The following is a 27,004-nucleotide window of genomic DNA, read 5'->3' as shown; positions in this document are numbered from 1 at the left end:
TAGAATATGTGACCGTGGGCAGGCTCCTTCAGCTAGGCCTTCCCTAAGACAAGGATTGTAACAACACTTGCGTCATGCCTTGCCATCCCTGGTTATGCTTCAGCGACCTTCACATGCTATCTTCTCTCATTGCACAGCCCCACTTCAGGGGTGTGAGTAAGCTAGTGCTCGAGTAACACTCAGTGTCTGGTAAACAGAAGATCTGGCACCAGACGCTGTTCCCATGGAGGGCAAGAGTGTCAGTACACAGTTTGTGTGGGTGGGGATGGCTTTCATGGCCTTAGCCTATACATACCATACTGTCTCTGGGTCTCCACAGACATTGACGAGTGTGTGACTGGTATCCATAACTGTTCCATCAACGAGACTTGCTTCAACATCCAGGGCAGCTTCCGCTGTCTGTCTTTTGAATGCCCTGAGAACTATCGCCGCTCTGCTGACACGTAAGTCCCTGGGGCTCTGTTGTCTGTCTGGGTTTGGCTTCCTGAAGGCCCAGCTCTGGGCATGGGCCTGAGGTTCATAAGCTGTGACCTTAGTGGTCTCCTATTGGACCTTAAGAACCTGCTGATTCTTGGTTCTCAGGCCCCTGAGGGCCGGTGAGATAGACTATCAGGAGGCCATGGGTGTGCCTGCAGTTGAATCTTGGACTATGGGCATGCTGTTATTAAGGTAGGCCTCAGTCTCCTCATCTGTAGCATACATCTGTGAGAATATGCTGACTTGGATGAGCAGGTGGCAGGTGGGAACAGCATGGGATAGCCTGTGTCCTATACTTGAAACTGTGCGGTCATGGGCCTTGTAAGCTCTGATGGCCCTGGCGTACTTGCTGGTGTCCCAGAATTCCTTCCTTGGGACATTTGGGAGACTTCCCAGGCTATGATTCTCACCCCAGCCACTATCATCTGAGTTCTGTCCAGAGAATCTCATTTACTTGCTTCGGGGAAAGCCCCACTCTGGGAACTCATTCCAAGAGTATGGGCTGAGGACCTCTCCCCCGCACAGAAATGCTCAAAACAAGCATATGGATGGTCAGCCTGGGTTTTCCATTGTGGCCTCTTGAGCTTGTGCTTGTCTTTGGCTCTCGGCCAGTTAGCCCTGCTGCTCAGTGGTCAGTGTTTCTTTTTGGTGATGCTTCAGGCCCTGGTGTTCAACAGATGACCTAGGGGACAGCTGTTTCTGCTATAGGTACTATCAACCTTCCAGCTTGCTCTACCCTGGCAGCCCTGAGTTCTTTTTGACCTTGGGACTGCTTGTTTATCGCCCTGCTCGCATCCCCTGACCTGCTGTATCCCCCTAGCATGTTTTAAAATCTGCTTACAAACCCATCATCTTTCCTGATGTGTTGATGCAAACGCGTAATCCCAGCACTAGGAGGAGGCAGAGGCAGCTGGACCAGCAGCTCGAGGACAGCCTGGGGTACATATTGACACCCTGTCTCGACAACACCCAGACCTTGTTTCTTTCTGTGTCTGGGTCAGGGAAAAGCTGCTCTGGAAGTAGGTTCACAAATGTGTCACATCCGAGAGCTCATGAGTTACGCAATAGCCTGGCTGCAGTGGCAGAGCTTCTCTGAGTCACCACATAGCTATCTATGCACCCTTGTTCTGAGGCTCTGTTCCCCATTATAAATGCCTGGGTTCTAGGATTCAAGAAGCCAGTCTATGGTTGTGGTGGCAGCTTCTAACTCCTATGTAGTCATCAGGTGCTGGGGTCAGGACATACAAGTCCATGTGTAGGCAGATTGACCTTGCTTGCTCAGTTATTGCTAATGTAAGCGAAGCCCAGGTGCTGGTGGGCAGACTGTATACAGACTCCTGGGTAGACAGTGGTCCGTGCATGCCCCGCCGCTTCGGCTGGCTTCTAGGAGCACATGCCCCACAGTGAACATAAAATACACGGGATTCTGAGAGCGGAGGGAGGCCAGCCTGGTCAGGGGAGGGCTGGGCAAACAAGATGGTGTTGACCAGGCTTGAATTAAGGCCAGTGGAGCTGAATTTGGGAGAGATTGGGGAGCTGCATATTCTGAAATAGGGTGTCCTTGGGATGACTAGGGAGCGTTGCCTTCCAGTGTGGGGTCTCAGCTGTCTCATCCCACTGCTCCCGTGGCTGGACGTGGACATGGGATGAGGGAGGCTGGGAGTGGTGCTTCAACCCTGGGAGGATGGCTTTCTTCCTGTGCCACTCTCTCTCCTCTTTATCTCTGTGTCACCAAGAGCCTGGACAGAGGCTGTGGAGGAGAATGGGATGGGGAGGTGAAATCCTTTGCACTGAGGGTTTGGGGAGGCCCAGTCAACTCCCCACCACCGCCACTGGGAATGCTGTTCTTCCAAGCAAGGACTCAAGCCTTACGGAAATGCTGTGACATTCCAGAAAGATCATAGTTTTGGAGTCCGGTTGACTTGGGTTTCAGATGCCTGAGTTTCTTGTCCTTAGCTGTAAGATGGAATATTGAGGTGGTCTCTGAGGGGCCCTTGAGAGTGACCCGTGATTGTGGGGCACAGCTTCCCTCTGCTTGTCTTACATAGACCTCCCCCTAGTGGGCAGAAACAAGTAGTTCCAAGACATGCTCATCCCTGTGGTACTGTTGGGGTAAAGAGAAGCTGGGTTTTCAGTGGTCATAGCGTATAAAGCTGGGAGGCCATGTGGAGATGGAGGACTTGGGCTGCTATTTGGGAAAGCTAGGCTTCTCTGGTCCTGGCCTTTCTAAGTGGTGTGGGCTATCTAGGTAAGGTAGTACCAAGCTTCCTTGCTTGGTCAGGAATGGATTGATAATCAGGGGTAGCAATCCCGGCTCAATGCTGGCCCAGTCTGCACATTAAGATGAGGTACAGATGAAGGTGGTAGGCCCTTGTTCTTCTCCTCAGAGGACAAAATTTCTTTGAAGTGATGTTAGCTTTGTTCTGCTGGTCAGTGGGTGGGTGACAGGGCTGTATCTCAGGTACTCCGCTCTTCAGATGGCCTGAAATGGTACATAAAGGGCATATGGTTATGGCTTCCTGACTGCCAGCTGTGCAGGAGTCTCTCTGGTTATAGCCTTCTCCTTTGATGATCCCTATTGGGGGGGGCGGGTAATGAATCAGTTGAGACCAGTGTTAGGTGGAGGAAGTTGGGGCAGGGCCTGAGTCTCCAGTGGGAACGTTTCACCCCATTACTCACCCCAGTTGGGGGAGCGGTATTAGTGAGAAGAGACTTACTCCCTGGCACATCTCAGCTAAGTGGCTTCTATTCTACAACCCCGTTTTTTCTCCTCACCAGAAACCCAGGTAGTAGGTGGTGTGAAAAGGAGGCCATGGTATAACACTTGTCATTTCAGCATTGGGCAGATAGAGGCTGAAAGATCAGGAGTTCAGGGTCAGCTGGGGCTACATGAAACCCTGTCTCAAAAAGAGACAAAATGAACTGCAATGCAGAGATGGCTCAGCAGGTAAAGAGCTCTGCTGTACAAGTATGAGGACTGGAGTTCGGATCCCTAGCACCATGTACGAATGCATAGCAGCTCCCCTGTAATCTCCGTGTGGAGACAGTGGATCCCCAAAGCAAGCTGGCTAGTGAGACTAGCCACATGTCATGCTCTGAGGTTAGTGAGGTGCCCTGCATCACTGTAAAGCAAAGATTGATCAAAGAAGACATCAGATGGCAACCTTGGGCCTGCACATGCCCATGCACACAGATGAGCCAGACACGCACGGATATGCACACCTGCACGCACACACTGCACACATGTGTGTACAAAGGAGCCAGTGGGAGGCTCTCCTGAGGTTCATGCTTCACAAGCCATCTTGTTTTGGAACCTTGATGGGTAAGATGTGGGAATTAGTCTGTTCTTCCACCTTCTCTTCTCTCTGTCTCTCTCTGTGTGTCTCTATCTCTGTCTGTCTCTCTCTCTCTCTGTCTGCCCTAGGGCCTCTTCTATTTCATGCAGCTTCCTTCTCTCCTATGATGTTCCTGGCTACCCAGGAACATGTTCTCTCTTCCTTCTCTCCTATGATGTTCCTGACCCGGCTAGGGCCCCAAGCCACAAATGTGTCTGGTGGACATGCCAAGGCCCTGACCTCAAGGTGCCTACTACTCGTGTGTTCAAGGCTGTCTCTAGCATCCGATGGGGCTGGAGACATCTTTTCTGGGTATATCTTTATTTGGATACTAATGGATAATGTGAGGGAAACTGTGTCAATAGATGGTCATGGGGTGGTCCAGCAGCCTTCCCCTGAGCTTTTGTCTCTCCTCTGTAGTGGCTTCTGATCATTTTCACAGAACATGGACTGCACCAATCAAAGATGTCGAACTAGAGACTTGGGGCACATTGCACTATAATGCACAAGTGAAGAGGCAATGTGTCTGTGGAAGCTGTGAGCCTGGTCCCCATGCTGCACAGGATCCAGGCTCAGCTCCCCTTTACCCTACTCTGTAATAGATAATCGATTCAGTACTGACTGCCTTCCCCATCTGGGTGATTCGGCTAATGGGCTTTATTGCTGTCCCTACTCTGACCACAGTTTGCCACACATAGTGAATATTAGTCTGGGATGTCTCTCTTTTTCTTCCTCCCTCTCCTCTCCGAGACAGGGTTTCTCTATGTAGCCTTGGCTATACTGGAACTCACAGAGATCCACCTGCCTCTGACTCCCGAGTACCGGGATTAAAGGCATGCACTACCACCGCCCGGCTGTTTCAATAAATTTGGGTCAGAGAAGGAAAATCGAGGCGCAAGTCTGCCTGTACAGTGACCATTTACAAAGCGCAGTAGGAGCTGATCCCTGTGTTGGCACAGGAGGTAAAGCCGAGGAGCCACGGCCTCGTCTGGGGAGTGGTCTAAAAAGAGCCAGTCTAGGCACCTCTTGCCAGGGGATGGGGGTCTCAGATGCTCTGACGGGTGACAGGGTGTCATCTCTGTCATGCTCTGGGACATGATGGTCGTAGGAGCTGGGCCAGGCCACCATGTGTGCCTCACGTTTTTTGCCTTCACATTTGCTGTGCTTTTGTGGCAGCTCAAGAGCTAGTCTTCCAGGGATGCACGGGACAAGTGGGAAAGCCAGATTCCACGAAGGAGACTCTAGCACCACCTACTGACCAGACTCATTCAGACTATTCCTGAAGCAGTGCTCAGGCACTCTTGTGTGTGTGTGTGTGTGTGTGTGTGTGTGTGTGTGTGTGTGTGTGTAAAAACTCCGAAGGCAGATAGGCTGACTTTAAAACCCTAACTTGCTGTGTGTGTGTGTGTGTGTGTGTGTGTGTGTGTGTGTGTGTGTGTGTAAAGCTTCTGAAGGGAGATAGGCTGACTTTAAAACCCAAATGGCTTACTGCCGTTGACACTCCAGAAAAACACAGCTCATGAACCCCAGCTGCCTGCCTGGCTCTCCATGGCCCTCTCTGCTCACAGTCATCAAAGGCCATTCCTTGACAGAGAGATCTCTCAGGCATATGGAGCGCCCTCTTTTGACCTGGTCCTTGGCATCTCAAAGGGAAGCTTCCCTTCAGGAATGCCCATGCCTACCTTATTTCCTACTACTAGCTCTGGGCTCCTCCCTCCCCAACTGGGTACCCTTTTCTTCAGTGGACATGGTCCTCTCCTGTCATTGACCTCATAGACCTTCCTTAGACCTTACTTGTAGGACTGTCCTTTTCTTAGAGCCAGAATGGTAAATAGTCAAGTAAATGAGAGGGAGGCTTTCCAGCAGTGCTGTTAAGCTATGTCAAATGTGAAATAAATCCAGGACAAAAACATGGAGACTTTAAAGGGAGAAAGAAAGAGAGAGGGGGAGGTGATGGAACACCAGGAGAGAGTCCCCAACTGAAGAATCCAAACTCAGTCAAAATGGCAGAACTACCTGAGAAGGGCTTGATCAAGTCCTATGGGGCGTGACATCTTGGCTCTGCCCTCAGAATGTACTGGGCCTGGTGTTCAGGATGTAGAACACAGTTCCTGTCATTTTCTTGTCAACATTACAAAATATATCTTTCGCCACCCTGTTTCAGGAAGTCAAGAGTCTGTAATTATGTTACTAAGAGAACTTACCCTCACCCTATCATGGGAAATCAGTTCCTGTGACAGGAAGTTAGGGACTGTCTCCATTCTACATCTTGTCACATTTTGTCTTTATCTCTACTGCTAGGAAGTTAGTATATGGCTCCGTTCTGTTAGAGGAAGTGTGATCATTTCTACCATACAGGAAGTCTGTTACGAGAAGTGTCATCATCTCTACCACACAGGAAGTTAGGGTCTGTCTTCATCTATACCACATATAGGAAGTTAGAACCTGTCACAGGAAGTGAGAACCCGTCTTCGTCTCCACCACACGGAAGGTAGGACTTCTCCCTCCTGGCACAGGAAGTGAGCGCCTATCCTGGGCATACCTCAGGAAACTCAGTTCTGTCACATTGTTTTAGTCTGTCTTCGTCTCCACCACACAGGAAGTTAGGATCTGTCTTCATCCTGCCACGGGGAGTTCAGTCTTGTCTTAGGATATTATACTCCCTCATTATCTCCATTCTGAGTCTCTGTGAACAGAAGCAGGGAGCTGGACCAGGTGTCTGAAGCTGAATGGCGAGGACCAGAGGCCTGATCTCATCCCTGAGCATAGACGTGGCGTCTCCCTTCACTCTGTGTCTTTCTGTGAACCTGTTTCCTCATCTGGCAAGTGGCACTCAAGCCATCATTTTGAACACTGGCAGTGATAGCACTAATGAATGTGTAGGGATGAGCCCCATAAGGCAACAGCCATTATGATTTCTGGGTAGTCTCTGAGACCCATCCAGGAGCTTTTCCTGGCCTTGGCCACTATCTGGATGAGGCCCTTGCTGAATGTGCCCAGAGTGGCTCTCTGCCTTGAGAAGGGAACACATCTGACCCTGGGTATGGCTTGACTCTGGCCACCAGTGCCCCAGAGGGTATTGGAAGAGGCTGGTACCTGAGTCTGCAGCCCGGAGGTCTACAGCACCTCCCCCAGGTGAGTGAGGTTGCTCTTTGTGCTGGCCATATTGGCCAGAGGGGTGGCAGGAGGCCCTGCCCAACGAGCTGTGCTTACCCACACGCTGTTGTTTCTCTGCTTGCTGAGGTGGCGCTAACCCTCTTCCTGTCTCTCTGTCCACTTGTCTTTCAGCCGCTGTGAGCGCTTGCCTTGCCATGAGAACCAGGAGTGCCCCAGGCTGCCTCTGAGAATAACCTACTACCACCTCTCTTTCCCCACCAACATCCAAGTGCCCGCAGTCGTTTTTCGCATGGGCCCTTCCAGTGCTGTCCCAGGGGACAGCATGCAGCTGGCCATCACTGCTGGCAATGAGGAGGGCTTTTTCACCACTCGAAAGGTGAGCCACCACAGTGGGGTGGTGGCCCTCACCAAGCCCATCCCTGAGCCCAGGGACTTGCTCCTGACCGTCAAGATGGATCTCTATCGCCACGGCACAGTCAGCTCCTTTGTGGCCAAGCTTTATATCTTTGTGTCTGCAGAACTCTGAGTGCTTGCTTGGGCCCTGGGCACTCCCTCCTGTCGCTTTCCTACCCTTGGGCTTCTAATAAAGTCTCAGCAGCCACCCAGCACAGCATGCCTCTTGTGCCTTGGTTTTATTTGGTGCGGACAGGCGTCCCTGTGCTTTTTCTCTCCTGGGGTAAGCTAAGCCCCTTCTAGAATTGGTTTCCCTAACAGGTGGCGAGGGAGTACCTTTCATAAGGTCTGGGCACCTGAGAACCCCAGCAACGGAGCTTTTTATTGTACTACCAGACAGCTGAGGCAAGGGAAGAAGGTGAAGCTGGGCCAGGCATACACCTATGGACTACCTCTTCCTGTTGGGTAAACCCAACTGATGGCTGAGAAACGGACCTCACCCTCAGAGAGGCCTGGGCTCTGCCTTCTTCATCTTTCCAATAAACAGCTCCCATGAAAGGGAAGGACTTGACTGTTATGTCTGGCCTGTTGTGGCTAGGCTAGCCTGAGGAAGTAGGCCTTCTAGGCTCTGTGGCTCTTTGTTGTATCACCAGGGCTGGGCACCTAACTAACTTTTTGTTCTGGGACCGAGCACAGTTGATACCTCTTGGATGAAGCTCTTGGCTAAATGAACTCATTTCCATCCACTGAACCCCAGTGCTGTGCCAAGAGGAGGCAAAGGCTGGCACTGTGCTTGCTGGGAATCAGAAAGCATCTATCAGATATTTTGTATGTGTTGTATGTATTCAGCCTGTATTGTCTTTGTGGATACTCAGAGGAGGCATGTGATTTGCCCAAGGCCAATGACACAGGTGGCCTATGTCCCCTATTTCCACTGCTCTGTCTAGTGTATTCTGTCACAGTACCTCCATTGTGAGTCCTTATCCTCCAACCTCTGTCTTCTCCATCATGAGTCCAGCCAAGCCACCTTCTGCTGATCTCCTGGTATCTACTCAACTCTGCCCACAGTTCATTCTCTGCTCAAAAACTGGAGTGTTTTGAAGAATTTGGCTCAGACCCTCCATTGAATCCATTGCATGTAGTTGTGATCCCCATTCTATTCTTTTGTTTTATAACATCTGTTTTATGTGTATGAATGTTTTCTTTGCGTGTGTGTGTGTGTGTGTGTGTGTGTGCGTGTGTGTGTGTGTGTGTGTGTGCGCGCGTGTATTGGTGGGGGCCTGAAGAGGGCACCAGTTTCTATGGAATTGGAGTTACAGACTTGTGAATCTCCATGTAAGTGCTGGTAACTAAAACCAGGTCCTTTGAGAAAGCACCCGGTGCTCTTAACCGCCAAGCCAGGGTGGGCACAGATTCATGTTTGTGTGACAGTCCAGCCTGACCTCAAATTACTCTCCCTTTGCTCACTTCCCCTAAACCATAATGACATCATTTTACACCCTTAACCCAAAAGCTGGTTAAATCTCAGCTTAAGTGGGCTTTCTTCTTCAGACTGAATTAGTCTATTTTTTTAAAATTAAGATAACAAAATAGTGGAAGCTGAGAAACTTACTGAAGAAAAGATGTTTGTTCAGCTTCTTATTTGGCTTCTAGCTATGGAGATCTAAGGTCAAGATTTTATGCTTGATGATGGCCCTTCTTGCTGCTCAAGCCCTGATGAGTCTCAGGGTGTCACGTGGAGTGAGATGGAGCATGCATAAGCATTTGTGGCTCTTATAAAATCCCCAGAGTTCAGTTACGAGGCTCCACTGAAATGCCTGTCTAATCACAGCCACCTCCCTCAGATCCCGTCTCTAAATGTCATCGTAGAAGTGAGAGCTCCCTCCTCTAATACCTCAGTAAAGATTAATGTCAATATATGAAGCCTTGGCGGACACTCACCACATCCTCACCCTTACAGGAGCTTTTCCCAATGCCCAGTTGTGTTCTTGCTGTCTCTCCTGCTTATAGAACTATCTTTATGGTGCTTAAAACAACAGCCTGAGATTCTCATTTGCTTCTGTTCCTTGAACTTGTCTTCCTCACCATCTTTAAGACTTTGCAGATGTCTGTCTCATTTGGTGACTATCCTGGTCACCTGGCAAGGTGCCCAACACACAGAAGATACTCTATCCAGGACTGTTGAGAAAAATGCTGATTCTGCAAATAGTGGCCATCTTAGTTAGGATTTCTATTGCTGTAAAGAGACACCATGACCATTGCAACTCTTATAAAGGATAGAAATTAATCGGGACTGGCTTACAGGTTCAGAGGTTTATAGTCCATTATCATCACAGTGGGAAGCATGGCAGCATGCAGGTGGACAGAGTGCTAGAGAGGTAGATGAGAGTTCTACAACTAGATCAGCAGGCATAAGGAAGAGAGAGTGACCCTGGGCCTGGCTTGAGCTTCTGAGAGCTCAAAGCCCCACCCCCAGTGATACACTTCCTCCAATAAGACCACCTACAACAAGGCCACACCTCCTAAGAGTGCCACTCCCTATGAGTTTATGGGGGCCATTTTTATTCACACCACCACACTCACTGGCTTAGGTTTTCAGTGACTCTTGACTCCTGGTGCAGGCTCTGAGAAGAACCTGAAGAGGACTGGACTAGGGTGGACTGGAATAAAGGATTCTGCAGCATACTGGGGTCTCCCTTGTAAAGGGCTGGGGTATGTTCCCCACTGATCAAGGGGAAGACAGTGTGCGGTGGTCTCTGCCTCGTACAGGGGCAGCAGGTACTTTGCTGCCTGACACAAATCCATCTAGCCTGTCCTCAGTGCCTTCCACTCTGTCACCCAGACCTTGCTCTGATAGGTGGGGGCTGGGTTGCCTTCCAGTTGCCTATCTCCCAGAGCATGCACCAGGCTGCAGCAGAGGACTGAAGGTCTAGTCTTGCTCTCCAGTTCCTTCTTTTCTCTGGTTCTCTTTCCCAGATCGTGAAGTCTAATTTCCTTGAACGTTGTCTGTTCCCAATATGATTTGGCCCCTGCCGACTCTCTCGGCTGTAGCTTCCACTCCCTGGCTCATACCCTTTGCTCACCACCTGACCCATAGGGCAGCTTGCCCCTCCCTTGCCATTGCCTGAATATGTTAGCTCTTGGCCTTAGCTTTGCCTCTTTCTGCAAACTGCCATTCTTCTTACAGACTTAGCTCAGCTCATAGGCCACATCCTCAGTGAAGCCTTTCTTGGTTAGTACTCTCTGGCCCCAGGCATCCTCTCTCAGATCATTTACCTGTTATCTTAAACTTGTTAACTTGTTCATTGTACCTTCTAGACCATGGGATTTTGAATGAAGGAGTAGTGTCTGTGGTTGGTTTGGGCACCTTTGGGCTGTTTGGCCTGAAGAAGCAACTCAGTAAATAAGTGGGCAATGGGTAGGATGGGTAGGTGGGAGAAAGGATAGTTGATGGATGGATGGATGGATGGATGGATGGATGAAGTGAAGAATGGATGGTTGAAAGGGTGTGTGTGTAGGTAGATTGGTGGATGGATAGCATTTTAAAGGTTAAGTTCAACTCTGTCTTTAGTGAAGCCAGCAAAGTGCAGTGAGGAGCTTGATTCTAGTTTAAATGGAGGAACTGAAGGACTTAATCTGGAAGTCACCATTGTCCAGATTATTCAGGCAAAGGGGGCACTTTTGTTCTCGTGGTCACAGATTTGTTAAGAGAGAGTGGGGGCACCATGGGTTTCGGGGACTATCTAGCAACCTTCTGTGTGCTGCCATAGTCCTCTCCACAGTGTTTACAAGTGTCTGTACCTCTGCTTGAACTCCTTTTTGGGGCCCCTCTTTATTCCTTAAGATTCTCTGTCTCTATGTCTCTGTGTGTGTGTGTCCCATGTATGTGTGGGTACACATGTAGGCCAGAAAAACTCGCTGGATTCCCCAAAGCTGGAGTTACCTGTGGTTGTAAGCTGACCAACATGTGTTCTGGTTCCTGGGCTCAGGTCATCTGAAGAGCAGCAAGCACTCTTGATCCCTGAGCCATCTCACTAGTCCACCTCCACTTTTGAAAAGCTTCCAGAGCTTCAGAGCTTTGTTCCCAGGCCATGCTGCTGGGAGACCAGATGGTACAGGACAAATGAGCAGGTCTCATTTGTCCTGCACACAAGCTCTGCCCCTGCCTTCGCTGCCCTCCTCTCAGAGCCCACAGGACCACCTTATGGATGGCTTTGAAGTGTCTATGAAGGGACTTTTGAGGTCATGTATGGTATCTAGTTGATGGGCTGTGAACATTAGCTTCCCAGTGGGAGGTAGCCAAAGGGTCCTTTGGTTTTTGGTTTAAGTGTGAGATTCCCAAGGATCCAATGTCCCTTTCTGGCCTCCTTGGCTATTGCATGAGTGCATTGTACATGCATACATGCAGGCAAAAACAAACGTACACATTAAATAAAAATGAAGGAAATTTTAAAATGCAGAAGTATCTGCAGAATGGACATCCTGATAGATGCAGGCAGACTTTTTGAAATATTCTGGATCCCACCCCAAAACACTCAGAACAACTGGGTAGGGAGATTAAAAATCCATGGAAAATATTTGCTACGGAACTAAGCAGTTAGACATCTCTACAGACTCCCCAGATAAAAGTCAGTGCCTCTGTGTATTGGTGGCATCTGTGGGAAATGACTGGGAAAATAGTGGGGAGTCCCAGATAGCCCCTGGGCACCCCTGGAAAGAGCAGCAAGCTAATGTGGCGAGCTCAGAGGAACTGGGAGCCCATTCTCACATCCCAGTGGCCAAGGTGTGGGAGCCCATGGCGGGACTGGGAAAGGCAGGAGCAGTTCAGCCCTTGGGAGCATGGGGACTGAGCTGCCAAGGCTTTTCCTAGTGGCAGAGTCTCTCTCTCTCTCTTTCTAGAGCCAGCTTGTGGAAAGAATAGAAAATTTACAGTGACAAGAGTTATTCTGGAAGAGGAAGGTGCCAGTCTGTATAGAGACACATTAGAGAGGGGACCTCAGAGGTGACAGGCCAGGAGGCTCTAGGAGGTCAGAGAGACGTACAGCCTTTCAAATGCCAGGAAAGCAGATTTCCTCACAAAGAGGACCAACCGAAAAGCACCAGTGTCAGAGTTCACTTAATGGTTCCCGTAGCAAAGGATGGTTTACTAGGTGGCTTTGCGCAGTAAGTGTCCGTTATGTCCCTGCTCCATCTGAAGCAGGGCACCCCCTTCTTGGAAGGGAACGGCTCTGTACAGCCTCCGGTGGCTTGCTCACCACCTTCCTTGGCTTACAGGAATGTCCCTCAAGCTCATCCTGTGCCATCTTTATCTTGCCATGGGTCTCTTCCTAGGAGGACTGATTTGTGTTTGGATTGGGGTCCCACCTGCCCTGCTCTGACCTCATCCTAGCTAATTACATGTGCAACGAGCCTGCTTCCAAATAAGGCCATTTTCTGAGGTACCAGGGGCCGGTACTTTGACCTGTCTTTTTCTAACCTTTGAAAATAGAGACAGGGGCCTTCAAAAATTCAAATAAGGTAAAAGCAAGGCCATATAGTGGATGGGCCCCAATCCATTATACCCAAGTCCTTATATGAAGAGAACTCAATGAAAGTTCACACGAAGACGCAGTGATCTCTACAAGCCAAAGACAAGAGCCCCAGAAGAAACCAACCCCATCAGTACCATGAGTAGGGGCTCCAGATCTCCAGCACTGTGACATAGAGCATGCCTGTTGCTTAAACAGCATCTGTGGTATCTTTGTGGCAGCTTTGGAAAATTATTACATAAAAGTTATTATAAGGACAAAGACTGTGAACTAGTATGATATCCCTAAACTCTAATATTCAGCAACTCATGGTGGATCACACCCTTTATGCATTGGCAAGGCTGAGGCAAAAGAGTTGCCATAGGGTGAGCATAGATAGATAGATAGATAGATAGATAGACAGATAGACAAGCCAAAAATGTTCAGAAAATGATCAAAAGATGAAAGAAAGTGTGATTAGAATTTAAAATATAGAAAAGCTAATCAATTTAATATATTAATTTTTTAATGCTAAATTAAAATTCTCTCTTGTTTGTTTGGTTTTGGTTTTTTGAGACAGCATTTCTCCGTTTAATAGAGCCCTGGCTATCCCGGACTCACTTTGTAGACCAGGCTGGCCTTGAACTCACAGAGTTCAGCCTGCCTCTGCCTCCCAAGTGCTGGGAGTGCACCACTACGCCCAGCACTAAGTAAATTATTTACTAAAAATAAATGACGAGAAATGAAACAAAAAAGTTAAACACTAAAGGGAATCAAGTTAGAAAAGAAAAAATTAAAAACCAGAAGAGAAATAACAATATCTTGGTTAATATGAACTCTCAATTTGACACAGTCTAGAATCACCTGAAAAAGTCTCAACTGAGTGGTCTTTATCAGTTTAGTCTGTGATAAAGGAGAGCCTAGCCCACGGTGGGTGACACCATTCCCTGGGCTGTATAAGAGAACTAGCTGAGCATGAGTGTGACTGAGACAGCAAGCAGCATTCCTCCCTGGCTCCTGCCCCAACTTCCCCAATAATGGATGGTTGTGACCTGGAATAGTAAGCCAAATAACTTTTAATACCCATGTCACTTTTGGTCACAATGTTATACCACAGTGACAGAGAAGCAAAGTAGACAGATGAGAGGAAACGTAACAAATATTCTAGGTCCGTCCGCAAAGCAGGTCCATCCTGCAGGTAACAGGGAACTCTGAAGGTATGCAGAGAAGGTTCAACACGCAGATAATGGCCATCTCTGAATTCCTGTTGCTTAAAAAATGTCCGTGGTAGCCCTAAACAAACCAAAAGTCAGATAACTGAAAAAAAGTTACATATTAAACTTTGAAATTCCCTGTAGGAAAAACATATCACATATTGATTTCCACAGCCTGGAGCCATTCCTATTGCCTGCACCACCTTGATGGGCTGTATGTCCAACATCCTTCAAGTTGCTTTTTGTTGGGTATTGTATTGCAGTGATGAGAAAGTAATTCACTGAAGTACAAGTCTGTCATCAGGTGGCCATTCTACCAGAGAAAAAGCGGCAGAGCCATCCAGATGGCCCTGAGACATCCTTCTCTGAACCCATTTTTAGTTATAGCATTCACCCTTAAACAGCACCAAAGGGTTGCTTACACTGAAAAGCGAGCTGGTTTGGTGGAAGAGCTTGGGGCAAGGAGTGGTGACTTAAACACGTCAATGAACTGGTGAGATTCACAGCGTCTTCCTGTAGGCATTATAGCAGCCATCACTCGTGGAGCGTAGATGACACAGAGCTAACGAGCTCAGCCAACCATCAGAGATCCACATTTCCTCTCCAGACCTGCTAAGTCACCTCCATACTTGTTTTTTTCTGTATCCATGCTTAGGCAGTGGGTCCCTGCATGGATTTTGTTGTTGTTGTTTCTTTATTTAAATAACTTGGGGATGTGTGTGTGTGTGTGTGTGTGTGTGTTTTAAATCTATGAGGGGTTGGAGAGATGGCTCAGCAGTTAAGAGCACTCACTGGTTTGATTTCTTATAAACCAGTGGCTAACAGCTGTCTGTAACTACATTTCCAGGGGATCTGATACCCCCTTCTGGCTTCAGTGGGCACTGCATGCACATGGTGTGTAGACATACATGCAGGCAAAACACCCATACACATAAAATTAGAAGGAAGAATAAATAAATTAATTAAATAAATTAACTGCTAGAGAATAGATTAAGGCAATTGGTTTCAGAGAACCAGGAGTTTGGAGTTTAAAAGTTTCTATATTATTTTCACAAGCCACGTAGGACCCGTGTGAGGGTCAGCCATTTGAATGGCATCATCTAATCATTCATACTGTCTTAAGAATTTTCAGCCATTAAGTCCAAGGTCAGGATCTTGCAGGTATTTCTGCATTTCTCACTTAAACATTTCTTTTCTCGGATAAATGTAATTTCAACTCAGGAATTTTTTTCTTCTCCTGTTTTTAGATATCTAATTCTATAGATTCTAACTTCTAATCCCATCTAGACATGGTGACAATTTTTTTTCTTCACCATTTTGTAAAACAAAACAGTAAGCAAACTCCTGATACACACAGAAATCCTTCATCTAGGTCTCTGGTGGATTCAAATAAATAAGTCCTTTGGAAGAGCTTCAAAATTGTGTGTGTGTGTGTGTGTGTGTGTGTGTGTGTGTGTGTTCACATGGGTATAAGAGTTTTTTAAAGTTTTTTTGTTTTTATTTTTTATTTATGTATATGTGTGCATACACATACATAAATTTAGGTGCCCAAGTTGGATAGAAGAGAGTTGTTGGATCTTGTGGAGCTAGGGTTACAGGTGTTTGTGAGTCACCCAACATGGATGCTGGGAATTGAACTCTGATTTTTTTTTGGAAGAGCAGCAAGCACTCCTAACTGCTGAGCCATCTCTCCAGCCCTGCATATCAGAGGGTTGTTTTTGTTTGTTTTTTTTTTTAACAACATTTTATGTCAGATTGAAATGAAGCAATGTATTTAGGATAATTAAGAAATGCAAGCCAAGGATTTTATACCCAGCAAAACTGACAAAGAGTGCACCCTGTTATGAACACGCTCACGCCGAACAGTAACTGTGGCATTGCAGCTAACTGACTATTAAAGGGAAGCAGCACACCATCAATTGCCCTATAGCTCAGACTCCACAGAGATAGCATTTCCAGCTAAATAGAAGAAGGAGAACTTAGCAGAGAAATTATTTACAGTGGTTGATTGGTGGTGGTCATTTTAGTACTGTTATACTGAGACTACACCGTGTGGAACACGGCATCAGTCACATGGAATAGTTATGAGGTTCTGTGTCTGTGGAATCAGGACTGTGATGTAGTGCAAAAATGATCCCCCTTTGAGCCCTGGAAAGTTAAGAAATGTGTAAACTTTGTTTTGAACTGTAAACATTAGTATGAGTTCACAGTGCATTTTATTTCTCGTCACGTTTTTTTAGAGGGGGGTCAAAGAGAACTTGCAAAAGCTAATTTTCTTCTTCTGCCATGTAGGTCCCAAGCACCAAATTCAGGTCATCAGGCTTGGCAGCAAGCTCTTAGCTGGCTGAGCCATCTCATCAGCCTCCACTGTTAAATATTTAACTTTTTAAACGTCTGCCGGTGATGCCTGAAAACAGCGGCCAAGCCAGTCGCTCTGGGCATTGTTGCTGTCTAGATTGTGACCGTTTCCCATAATCCACAGATAGATAAATCCAGGGCTCACTGGAAACGTGGCTATAGTGAATGGTAAAGCATCCCTAACAAAACAGACTGCTGTGTTCTACACAGTCATAGCCAGAGACCTACGGGGGCACAAGGGATCCCAGAGCCACTTTTTCTCTCTGGCCAAGAAGGGAAGGGAAATTTGAGTTTCCATAAAGGACAGTGATGGTAGTGGAGCAAACCTCATCAAACTGGATTGCATCAAGAGTCACTATGGCTTTCTTTTTTCCCCCCTCCCTCGGAATCCTTTAAGGAGTAATACGGAGCCATAAAGTTGATGATACAAACACCTGCTGGTATTAGCTCCTTTTCTCAGATTCCTAACAGGAGGCAACTTAGTGGAAGAGAGGGTGTTAGTTTCATGGTTTGAGGATAGGGTCCATCATGGCAGGTATGGTGGCAGGAGCAGCTCTTGGCTGTGGCAGGAAAATGAGGCAACTGGTGTGCTTCCTGGCCGTTCAGAAAACAGGACAGAAAGAGGGGCAGGCCATAAATCTTAAGCCCCTACCCATTATCCACTTCCTCCCACTGGACCCCTAAAGGTTTCTTTAGGGGTCTCAAACTCATGAGCCTGAGGGGAACATTTTATATCCAAGCTTTAACACTGGTTAGTAGCAGGATAGAATTGAACCTAGCAAGTATTGAACTATATACTTCTTGGTGGCTGCAGAGCAGTAATGTACAGAAGGCCAGCCAGTGATGGGCCAGCAGCACTTGTCCACCCCCAAGGTACAGTCAATGGGGTGTCTACTGCTGTGGTAAAACACCATGACCAAAAGCAATTTGGGGAGGAAAGGGTTAACTTCAGCTTACAGGTTATGGTCCATCATGAAGGGAAGTCAGGGCAGACTTCCCTTCCCTTCCTTCTTCCCTTCCCTTCCCTTCCCTTCCCTTCCCTTCCCTTCCCTTCCCTTCCCTTCCCTTCCCTTCCTCTTCTTCTCTCTCTTTCTCTCTCTCTCTCTCTCTCTCTCTCTCTCTCTCTCTCTCTCTCCCTCCCTCTCTCCTCTTTCCATAGCTTGCTCAGCTTGCTTTATTACTCAGGACCAGCCATACATGGTGGTGAATGCCTTTAATCCAAGCATTCAAGAGGCAGAGACAGGTGGATCGCTGTGAGTTCAAGGCTGACCTGGTTACACACTGAGTTCTAAGACAGCCAGGACTATGGAGAGGAAACCCTGTCTCAAACAAACAAACATACAAACATGAACCAAAAACAAAACCCACAAAACATTTTATCACCCAGGACCACTTGCCCAGGGGTAACACAATCCCACAGTGGGCCAGGCCCTCCCACATCAATCATTAATCAAGAAAATGCCTCCAAGGAGTTGCCAACTGGCTAATCCGATGGGGCCATTTTTTTTTTCTGTTGAGATTCCTTCCTCCCAGATGACTCTAGCTTGTGTTAAGTTGACAAAAACAAACTAGGACAGTGGGTGTAGCCCTGAGCACCAACAGCTGTAACTATCACAGAAAAACCAGAAACCACATGACCTGTTGGGAGGCACTCCCACTCCACCCCTGTCATCTGAACAAGACCAGGCCTGTGTCTAATCCAGCAGCCAATGTGAGGGAAGCTCGGCAGACAGAGGAGCACTCTGGACCACACCGCAAGGATGCTGGCAGCCAGCTCCTGACTATGGGACTCTGTGGCTGAAATGCCCTAGATCCCTTACCACGGAAAATAACAGAACGGAGGGGAAACTGTCAGGCAAAAGGGACTTAAAGACAGCCATAACTTATTCAAGGGCAAATCCATGTGATTGGCCTAGAAATGTACATTGTGGGATGAGGATGTGAATAAACCTCGTAGGGTCTTACGTGAGCCTGGGTTAGGGAAAGGAGGGTTGATCTTGGTCTGGTGCACACAAGGTGGCCTCCGGGAAATGGCCGAAGTTTCTTTCTTTATATGATTTTTTTTTTTTTTTGAGACACTGTTTCACGGTGTAGATCAGGCTGGCCTTGAACTTGTAACCCTTCTGCCTCAAGCCCCTGGCATGGCTGATAATTCACTGAGCCATTTTTATTCAGTTAATGTCTGGTTTTACTTCATTATTTTGTGTGTGTGTGTGTGTGTGTGTGTGTGTGTGTGTATACATGTGCTGTGGAGGCCAGAGGACAACTTTGGGTGTTGTTTCCCAGACACTGTCTACCTTTTCATTTGTTTTTTTTTTTTTGTTTTTTTTTTTTTAGTTTTAATTTAATTTTATGTATATGGGTGTTTTGCCTGCATGTATGTATGACAACTGTGGACCAGCTGCCTCCTGGATTGTCTGAAAGAGCAAACAGTGCCCTTGACTGAAGAGCCATCATTCCAACCTTGTGTTTAACTTCCTGATAAAGTTTTTAAGGACAGTCTAGCACAGTGCCTGCAACGCGGGCCTTGGGCTTACTGTAAATGTTAGCTTTTCCTTCCCATCACTCGATGATACGGATTCAACTTCTCTGGGGTGGACACTGAGCTCAGCAGTTTTTATATACTCCCTGTCCCCTCACCGTGAGCCCTTGCAAGCTGCCCAATGGATGGTTCCCAGGAGGAAGGACCCTGTTACCCTTGTTCACCCGGGTTTCCGTAGCACCTGACACCCCTAGCTGCTCAACACAGTTGCTGAGCAGCTGAGAAGCAGACGTGTTCTTCAGTGGCAGGCTGATGCCCACTTGGAGCTGTTGGTAAATGCCGAGCTGTGCACATTAGCAGCGAGGCAGCATGGTGTCCCTGTTTTACATGAAGGACAGGCACGGATCCTTACAACACAGTCTACCACAGAGGCCGCTGTTAGGTGCTGATGGGACTGCCTCTGGGCTACCTGCTACTTGTCCCGGGCTGGTGTCTTCATGGGAGCTGTGGTCCTGGCTTTGCCGTCAACCTTCCCGGGCTGTGTTTCCCCCGCAGCTTCCGCCAAGAGAAAACAGACACCGTCCGCTGCATCAAGTCCTGCCGTCCCACCGATGAGGCCTGCATGAGGGACCCTGTGCACACCGTCTCCCACACGGTCATCTCGCTGCCCACCTTCCGAGAGTTCACCCGTCCTGAGGGTGAGGAGATCAAGTTGAAGGTCCTGGGACATGCTTCAGGGCCTCCAGCAGGTGGCTCCTGAAGGACAGAGAGCCTGGCCTGTAGGAGCCCTTCCTTATAGGATGTGGTGGGGGTGGGATGCAAAACTTTCCCATGAGAGAGTCCCTTGGCTGCATATTCCATATTCAGCAATCCCTTCTGATGGGCGACAGTCACTCAGTAAATAGCATTGAGTGTTGAATCCATGCTGAACAGTGGGGAGTTGAGGGCTTCCTGGGGGAAGCAGATAGGAGGTCAAAAGTGGGAGAGAAGAAACTTGCCAGCAGATCACAGCTGGCAAGGCCTGGAAGTGAGTGGGGCAGTGTGGACGTTAAGGACCAAGACACACTGACTCATGGGGCTGGACAGATAAGCAAGACCCTAAACCTGGAGCCGAGGTTGGTAGGTTCTGATAGATGACATTGGCAGGCCAAGGCATCTTGGAGACTGGGGCAGATGGATGGAGTTGCTAGACTGGAAGCAGTGACCACGGGCAGGATATGTCAGTTCTGTGTCATTCCTGTGTCCGTGTTCTAAAGGACATGGCAGGGGCCATCACAGCACGTTTCTGAGGCAGCCTGTATTGCGTGCTCCTCAGTGAACTGCACTATTTATGACACACTCTGAGTTGTGCAGCTCTGGGCTTCTTGGCTTGCAGGCACCTTCTTTCCTCTGCACGGAGTCTCCCTCCCCCATCAGCAGACATTCAGTGAGCTCATGTGCCAGGCTCCGGGAACATACTAAGAAAGCAAGGCCCTTCCTCTCCAGGAAAATGTGTGACTGTCTCCTGGCCTGACCCACTGTGAAAGAGTCACGCAGGATCACCAGACAGCAGTAGTGAGGGAAACACACGAGACCCAGAGACCCACAAGGCCAGCGTTGTTCTTAGGGCACGTCTCCATCCCCCCACACCAGCTCACTCTTCCAGAGAAGTCTTCACAGCTGGCATTTGCCTTGTGTGAAGTGGAGTTTCAACAAACCTTCACTCAAGTCTTTCCCAAGTCCCCAGCAGCCACTTTTCTGGTGCTGACATAGGAGTTGGTTACCCCATGGGAGCAGCCGAGACACCTGTTAATGGCTTGGGCTCAGGAAACTGAGAGTGCTGAAAAGACCCTCAATGGACATCAGCTTTCTCTCTTACTTTATAGATGAGGAAACTGAGGCCCAGAAAAAGGACTTCCCCGAGATTACCTTGAGCCCGGCTGGGATCTGAACAGTGGCTCTAAGGTTTAGGTGGTAACTTACGCTATCTCACTGTGAGGTGATCTGGAACCACGGCCACCCCTGCTCAGCTGAGCCCACCTTGCCAGCTGACCCTAAGACCTCAAGGCAGATAAGAATTGTCAGATTGTCTCAAGGCCTCAGTTTCCCCACCGATGAAACAAAGATGGGCTAGGACGTGATGGCCAGGACTCTCTCTCTCTATCCTTCCCCAACGGGGGTTGGTGATTTCATCGATGTGGCCTTAGGAGTGAATCCTCATCGTGTTAGGTGTCTCGGCAAGTCTCTGGGGAGGGGATGGTGGGCCAGCGCTATACCATTCTCATGCCACCCTCTCACTTGCTGCAGAGATCATCTTTCTGAGGGCTGTCACACCATTGTACCCTGCCAACCAGGCCGACATCATCTTCGACATCACAGAAGGGAACCTTCGGGACTCTTTTGATATCATCAAACGCTACGAGGACAGCATGACTGTGGGTGAGTAACCTCCTTGCAGATCCCAAAGTGTTGGCCAAGGTCATGTGATCCATACAGGGACAACCTCTCTGCATTCTCTTCACTCCCATCAGAGTACCTTCCCCAAGCCCAATCCACCTGGCTTTCAGGTGCCAGCCAGCGGCTCCTACTCAAGTCTGGGGAGCCTAATGTGAAAGAATCTTCTGGGGATGACCCTGGCCACACCACTGACTCTACTATAAACCCTGTCAGCTTCATTCTCCCCACTTACAAAATGGGTGGATCAACTAGATCTTGCATCTCAAAACTGAATTTCAAAGGCTGTTTTGAGCTACTCACCGTCCCCTCCCCAGGTGACAGTGAGTAAGAACCCAGCTGCCACCGTTCAGCCTTTTATTGTGTGGAGTCTGCTGTGCTTGCTCCTGGAACGGTCAAAAGCACAAACGGGGTTGAGGCAAGGACAGTCAAAGGACCCTTCTGTGTTGAGGGCACCTGGGCTTGGTGAAGAGGAAGTGGAAAGGATGAGCCAGACCCTCGGGGCAGAGGCTGCTGAACGCCCAGAGGGGAGATGTGAGGGAAGCCAGGAAGCCACACTTGCTCTGTAGGGTGTGTGTGTGTGAGTGTGTCTGTGGTTCCAGTGGCTGTCTGTGAGTCTTGACTACAACCTGCTCACCTCAAAAGCCCTTTAGACTCACTCCGTCCTGTGACCTTTGTCACACGGCAGCTCATCTGAACTGTCTTGAAGTAGTTTTTATTCACGGAGATTGAAAATAGGCTCACCTGCCATCCCTGACTTGGATTTACTCTCTGAACATTTTAAAGCAACTGAGAAATTGAATGACAGCCCCTGCTCTCCCCTAGACCTCAGTTTCCCTCGCGTTCTAGTTTCAGGCCGTGGAGCCTGCGAGGTCTGGATCAGAGCAGAGCCTTTGGCAACCTGGTCTCCAGGTGGCGCTGTTGGATCTCAGAACCTCCATCCCTGCTGTCCCCCAGCTCCGACAGTTGCTAAACTGGCAACTAGAGAAAGGGAATCGTTATTCTCCTGTTGCCAAAGAGCCATTTATAGCAACTTTACAAGCTCTTAAATGGGTTTGCATGTTGTAAACACGACTGAGTCATTTGGGGGCTCACCACCCCCCGGCCTCCTCCTCCGCTGTTTGGCAGCAAGGATAATTAGTTAATTATAATTAATAGTTCAGCAGCCCTCACTGAGATTCCAAGGAGAGGGCACGCAGCCCGGCTGCCAGCCGGCGTAAGTCTCACCTTCAGCTATGGATGAGAGAAGGTGCAATGTGCGGAGGATGTGGGGGTGGTAAAGGTTTGTCCTGCTTCAAGTGTGCATGAGAATGGGCACCCTGGCACTGGCCTGCAGAAGCCCCCTAGTGCTTGCCCTGTGAGCCACCTGCTGCTGTGGTGAGACACAGCCTGGGCCCATGTGGTTACAACCGTAGAACCTTACAGTTTGCTTGCTCTCGTTCACTTTCTGATCCCTTAAGTCTCTGGCCCTGGCTGGCCTGTGTTCACAGAGGCAGATACTGCCTCCCCCATTCTTGCTTTTCCCCAGAAGAGAGCACTGCCCCATCAAAAGACCGAGACAGCATGCCTTCAGGGCTAAGTCAGGCCCCCTTGACCCAGCCCGGCTCTCTCAGGAACTGGTCCTTGCCATTTTCCTATCTTCTATTCCTAGCTAAGTCTGTCCTGGAGTGATCTAAGCTGGGAAGTTGGGCAAAAGTAAGCCCTGGAATGACCCACCAGTGCTCATAGTGGGTCACGACTGCACCACAGACAGAAAAACCCTGGGTGTGTCTGCTTTTCGGCTTCTCATCTGCTAGGTCAGAAAATCCTTGTGTTAGAGCCTGGAGGCTTCATCTTTTCCGACCACTTCCACCAAAAGGAGTAACAAAGGCCATTGAGGGGGCAGGGTTCCAGTCTCTTTTTTTTCCTAGTAACTCAGGGCCACAGCTGGCCATGAAGTCACTCCAGGTGTGATGAGTGACCACAGGTAACCTTCAGGCAGGTGGCATCCTGGGAATGAAATGCAGCTCAGGCCACAGGGAATGAGCATTCCCTCGCTGTGCTTGGTCATGGGTGCCCTGGTCTTTGGAATTCTAGGCTTGGGCGGTATGGGGGTGGACTCCCAGCCCTGGGAAATTCCTGGGGCTCATCTCCCTGCCTCCTGAGTGGCCCAGGCTTTTTCACTCCTCAGCAAGTCTGCAGGGTGCTCCATCTGGTGCACACATCACCTCCCAGGTGGAGAGGGAGACCAGGTGGGGCTGGTTGTACTGAGTGGGGACCAAGGCTGTGTTTGTGGTTGTGCTCTGGTCTCAGACCTCTTGTCTTCTGGCCTTTGTTCTCTGCTCGGGACATTTTTCCTGGGCTTGCCTGTAGCCTACTTTCTTTCCCCCTTTCAGCCCAGAAACATCTCTGTGTACCTGGGTATGTCCTCTTAGGAGCTACCCTATCCATGGCTCCAGACCTGACCACTGGGAGATGGAGTTTTCTCCTGAGTTTTGGCCCAACATGAAGCAACCCTAGGAATGGGGTTTAGCCCTCATGGCTCCTTGCCACCACTGCACACTCTCGCCCCCGCGTTCCTGTTCAGTCCTTGCGAACATGACTGCTGGGAGTGGGACAGGAAGATCTCCCTTGGGCAAGGGAACAGAGTCAAAGGACCTCGTGAGACTGTGCAACAGCAAAACATGGGGCCAGGTATATTCTGATTTATTTTGAACAGTGCAATGCAGTACTCACTTCAGACCCTGCCTTGAGCAGTAATCCCAAGGCTTGGCCACCGGCTTGCTGAAGACCTGCCTGTCTAGGCCACAACCTGTGTGGACACTCCCTACAGAGGGCTTCCCTAGAGAGGCAAGGCCCAAGCAGAGTCTCCTCAGGATTAGGAGCCTCGTAGATCAGTGAGCCTAGCATCCAGGAACTAGCAGATCAGGAACCAGCACTCAGTCTCTGGGACATGGAGAGATTATCTCCACTCAGGGGGTCAGTGGCAATAGAGACTAGAACTAGTATGAACCTAGGCTTCCCCAGAGCTAGAACCCACAGACGGGCAGTGCCAGCGTAGACAAAGTTCTCCAAGTTTGGAAGTCCCAGAAAAATAACCAGCAGATGATGTGCCTTTGAGCCCCTGTGGCCGTGGCATTCAGGCCCTTGAAAGTGACAAGATGGTGAAGTGCCTGCGGGGGGTGGGGGACGAGAAGGGAAGGACTGAAAAGGGCAGGCTTCCTCTAATGTAGTGCTTGGGTCTTAGGGGATCAGGGAGATGCAGCTCAAGGCGGAGCTGATGCCTCTGCAAAGCCCCCTTGCATTCCTCTCTCTGGCTGTCAGGGAGACATGAAGAATGCTTCTCCGGCCTGTGGAGAAATGCTCTATGAATGCCTGGGGCAGGCTCGGGCCACCACAGAGCCTCCGTACTGTGCTCGTGGGTTTGGGTTTGTGCTGCACTCTGCAAGGCCCAGGCTGCAGTCAGGGTGCTTAGAGAAGATGAGTGGAGTGACTGATGGGGAGCCCTGGCCATGACAAGTGGGGGCCACTCACCATCAGCCTGAGCCCTTTTCTGAACCTCTGGGGTTTAGTGTGTACCTGGGCCCCGGGCCTCCCTTTTAGCCTTCCCACTCACAGATACTCAACTCTGTTTTCCTAGAAGTGAAAAAAAGAAAAAAGAAATCTGTCTAGAATGAGGGTTGGCTTTGCCAACATTTCTAGTAAAGCCTCACCAAAGCCAAGAGGAGCCACCAAGAGGAGCGGATATATGTATGTTGTATTATTTGGAGGGGGGGGGTTGGAGGGGGGTGCCATGGCCTAATTTCGCATTTCCGCTCTGACCCTGCATCCCACCATCCTCTGCAGGACACTTAGATGTTTGAAAGGTCACCCAGAAAGGGCTATGTGAGAGAGGCCTCCAGAAATCCGATGATGATGGCTCAGGTACTGTGAGTCCAGGGTCTCTGGTGTGGGGTCCGAGAGTGGCTGTAAGTGCCAGACCTTTTTGGGGTAAAAGTAGGTCCAGGTTTATGGTCAGGAAGGACACAGGAGGCAGCATAGGAGAGCTGGGATCAGGTACGGTTGATCCCTCACAGACTCCCAAGAAGACACGGCCAGCAGCGGAGCAGCGCCTTTGATGCCCAAATTCAGCTAAGCTGAAGAGTAGGTTAGGGAGCTGCCTGGGCCAGAGCCCTTGCTGAGGTGCACAGCTGCAGTGACGGGTAGGTCTGGAGCAAGCAGGCATGACCTCCGTGATGCCACTGTGTGACTAAAGGGTCGTCACTGAGGCACATCTGCATGGGACTTACAGCCTGTCTTCTAGGGAAGTGTCTGTAAGGGGAGAACCACCTGCTCGGCCCACCTGAGGCTTGGGAGGCTGTGCTCTACTGGTGAGAAGCGGTCCAGCCACTCTTCAAAAATGGGTGCTGATCGTTAACGCTAAAAGTACTCCATGTGTCCAACATCACGTGGGCACGAGTGTATGACACACAGGCATGCACACGGCGCTCCCACACCCCACCTTTTTATTTACTGCTGCTGTTGTTTTGAAAATAGAGTCTCGCTTTGAAGCACAGGCTGGCCTGGAACTCGTGACTGTCCTCCTGCTAACACTAGCGGTGTGAACCGCTTTGCCTCTCACAGCCCCTCTTGAGGTCTCATTTGTGGGTGCACAGAGCGCAGAGCACAGGGTTCGTCAACTGAAGGATATGGTCTGAAAAATAAGAAGGGCTGGGGTGGTTCTTTTTTTAGGGTACATGTGCAGTTGATTCCAAAGGCCCTGGTAAGAGCTGTTCTGGCCTTGATTTGGGGGGTGTGGGGGAATCTTCGTTTCCAGTTTGGTAGCCTCAGGCTCATTACGAAACCTCCGGGGCCTGGGTTTTCTATTTCGTTTTCTTTCTTTTTTCTTTTTTCTTTTTTTTTTTTTTTTTTGGTTTTGGTTTTGTTTTTTTGAGAGGTTTCTCTGTGTATCCCTGTCTGTCCTGGAATTCACTCTGTAGACCAGGCTGGCCTGCTCACAGAGATCCACCTGCCTCTGCCTCCAGAGTGCTGGGGTTAAAGGCGTGTGCCACCACCTACCTGCTTGGGCCTGGGTTTTCTTTGCAGGTGGTCAACACAATGGTTCTTGGCCTGTGGGGCCATAGGGACCTATTTAAGGTTAGAGCAGTCTGCCTGATGGTCTGTTAAGACAAACTGCTCCTGGGGGAAGGAGTTTGAACCCCTCTGCTGAGAGCTCAGAGCACTCTCGGGTGGCAAGACACGAGCGTACAAACGTAGGACCGTCCACTTCACGTCGATGCCTGGGAACTGTTTGACAGACATGACCTATAGCCTGGCCCAGGGAGTCTGGCCTTCCCTAGAGCAAAATGGAGGGCATGCCTCCCCTGTCCTGAATCATCTCACTCATTCCGAGAGGGCAGGTGTGACCCTGCCCTGTGCCAGGGCCTGCGCTGATGGCTGGGAAACAGCTACCTATCTGAGCCTCTCACCTGTTTTCCGAGTGCAGCCTGTCAGCCTCCCCAGCACGCATCCACTGAGTTTCCATGGCTGAAAGTACTTGTTTTTCAGGAGTTGGCTGCATGCCTTAAGAGGGCGAGAGTAGGAAGTGACAAGCCTGCCGTGGGCAGTCAGACGTGCTACACACGACAAAACCCTAGAGATGTCACCCCTAGCTTAGTCTACATGGGGAGCACAGCCTGTACGACTGTACACAGTGGTGGCAGAGTAGGG

The 27,004-nt window shown here is 49.4% G+C and overlaps 1 protein-coding gene across 2 annotated transcripts in view; it reads left to right on the top strand.

Moving 5' to 3' along the window:
- Positions 1-27,004, top strand: part of Fbln1 (fibulin 1) — a 71,000-nt gene that overhangs the window by 32,057 nt on the left and 11,939 nt on the right. The window contains exons 14-16 of one of the 2 annotated variants that reach the window (XM_021630872.2): positions 320-443; positions 19,439-19,581; positions 21,170-21,301. In XM_021630872.2, the coding sequence (XP_021486547.1) occupies positions 320-443; positions 19,439-19,581; positions 21,170-21,301 (399 nt within the window). Of the gene's footprint in view, positions 1-319; positions 444-7,100; positions 7,538-19,438; positions 19,582-21,169; positions 21,302-27,004 lie in introns of those variants that run through there. The other variant, XM_021630873.2, reaches the window with a different exon arrangement.

Source organism: Meriones unguiculatus, chromosome 8 (genome assembly GCF_030254825.1).
Source record: "Meriones unguiculatus strain TT.TT164.6M chromosome 8, Bangor_MerUng_6.1, whole genome shotgun sequence".
Taxonomy (NCBI): Eukaryota; Metazoa; Chordata; class Mammalia; order Rodentia; family Muridae; genus Meriones; species Meriones unguiculatus.
This window is presented reverse-complemented; position numbering and strand designations above follow the sequence as displayed.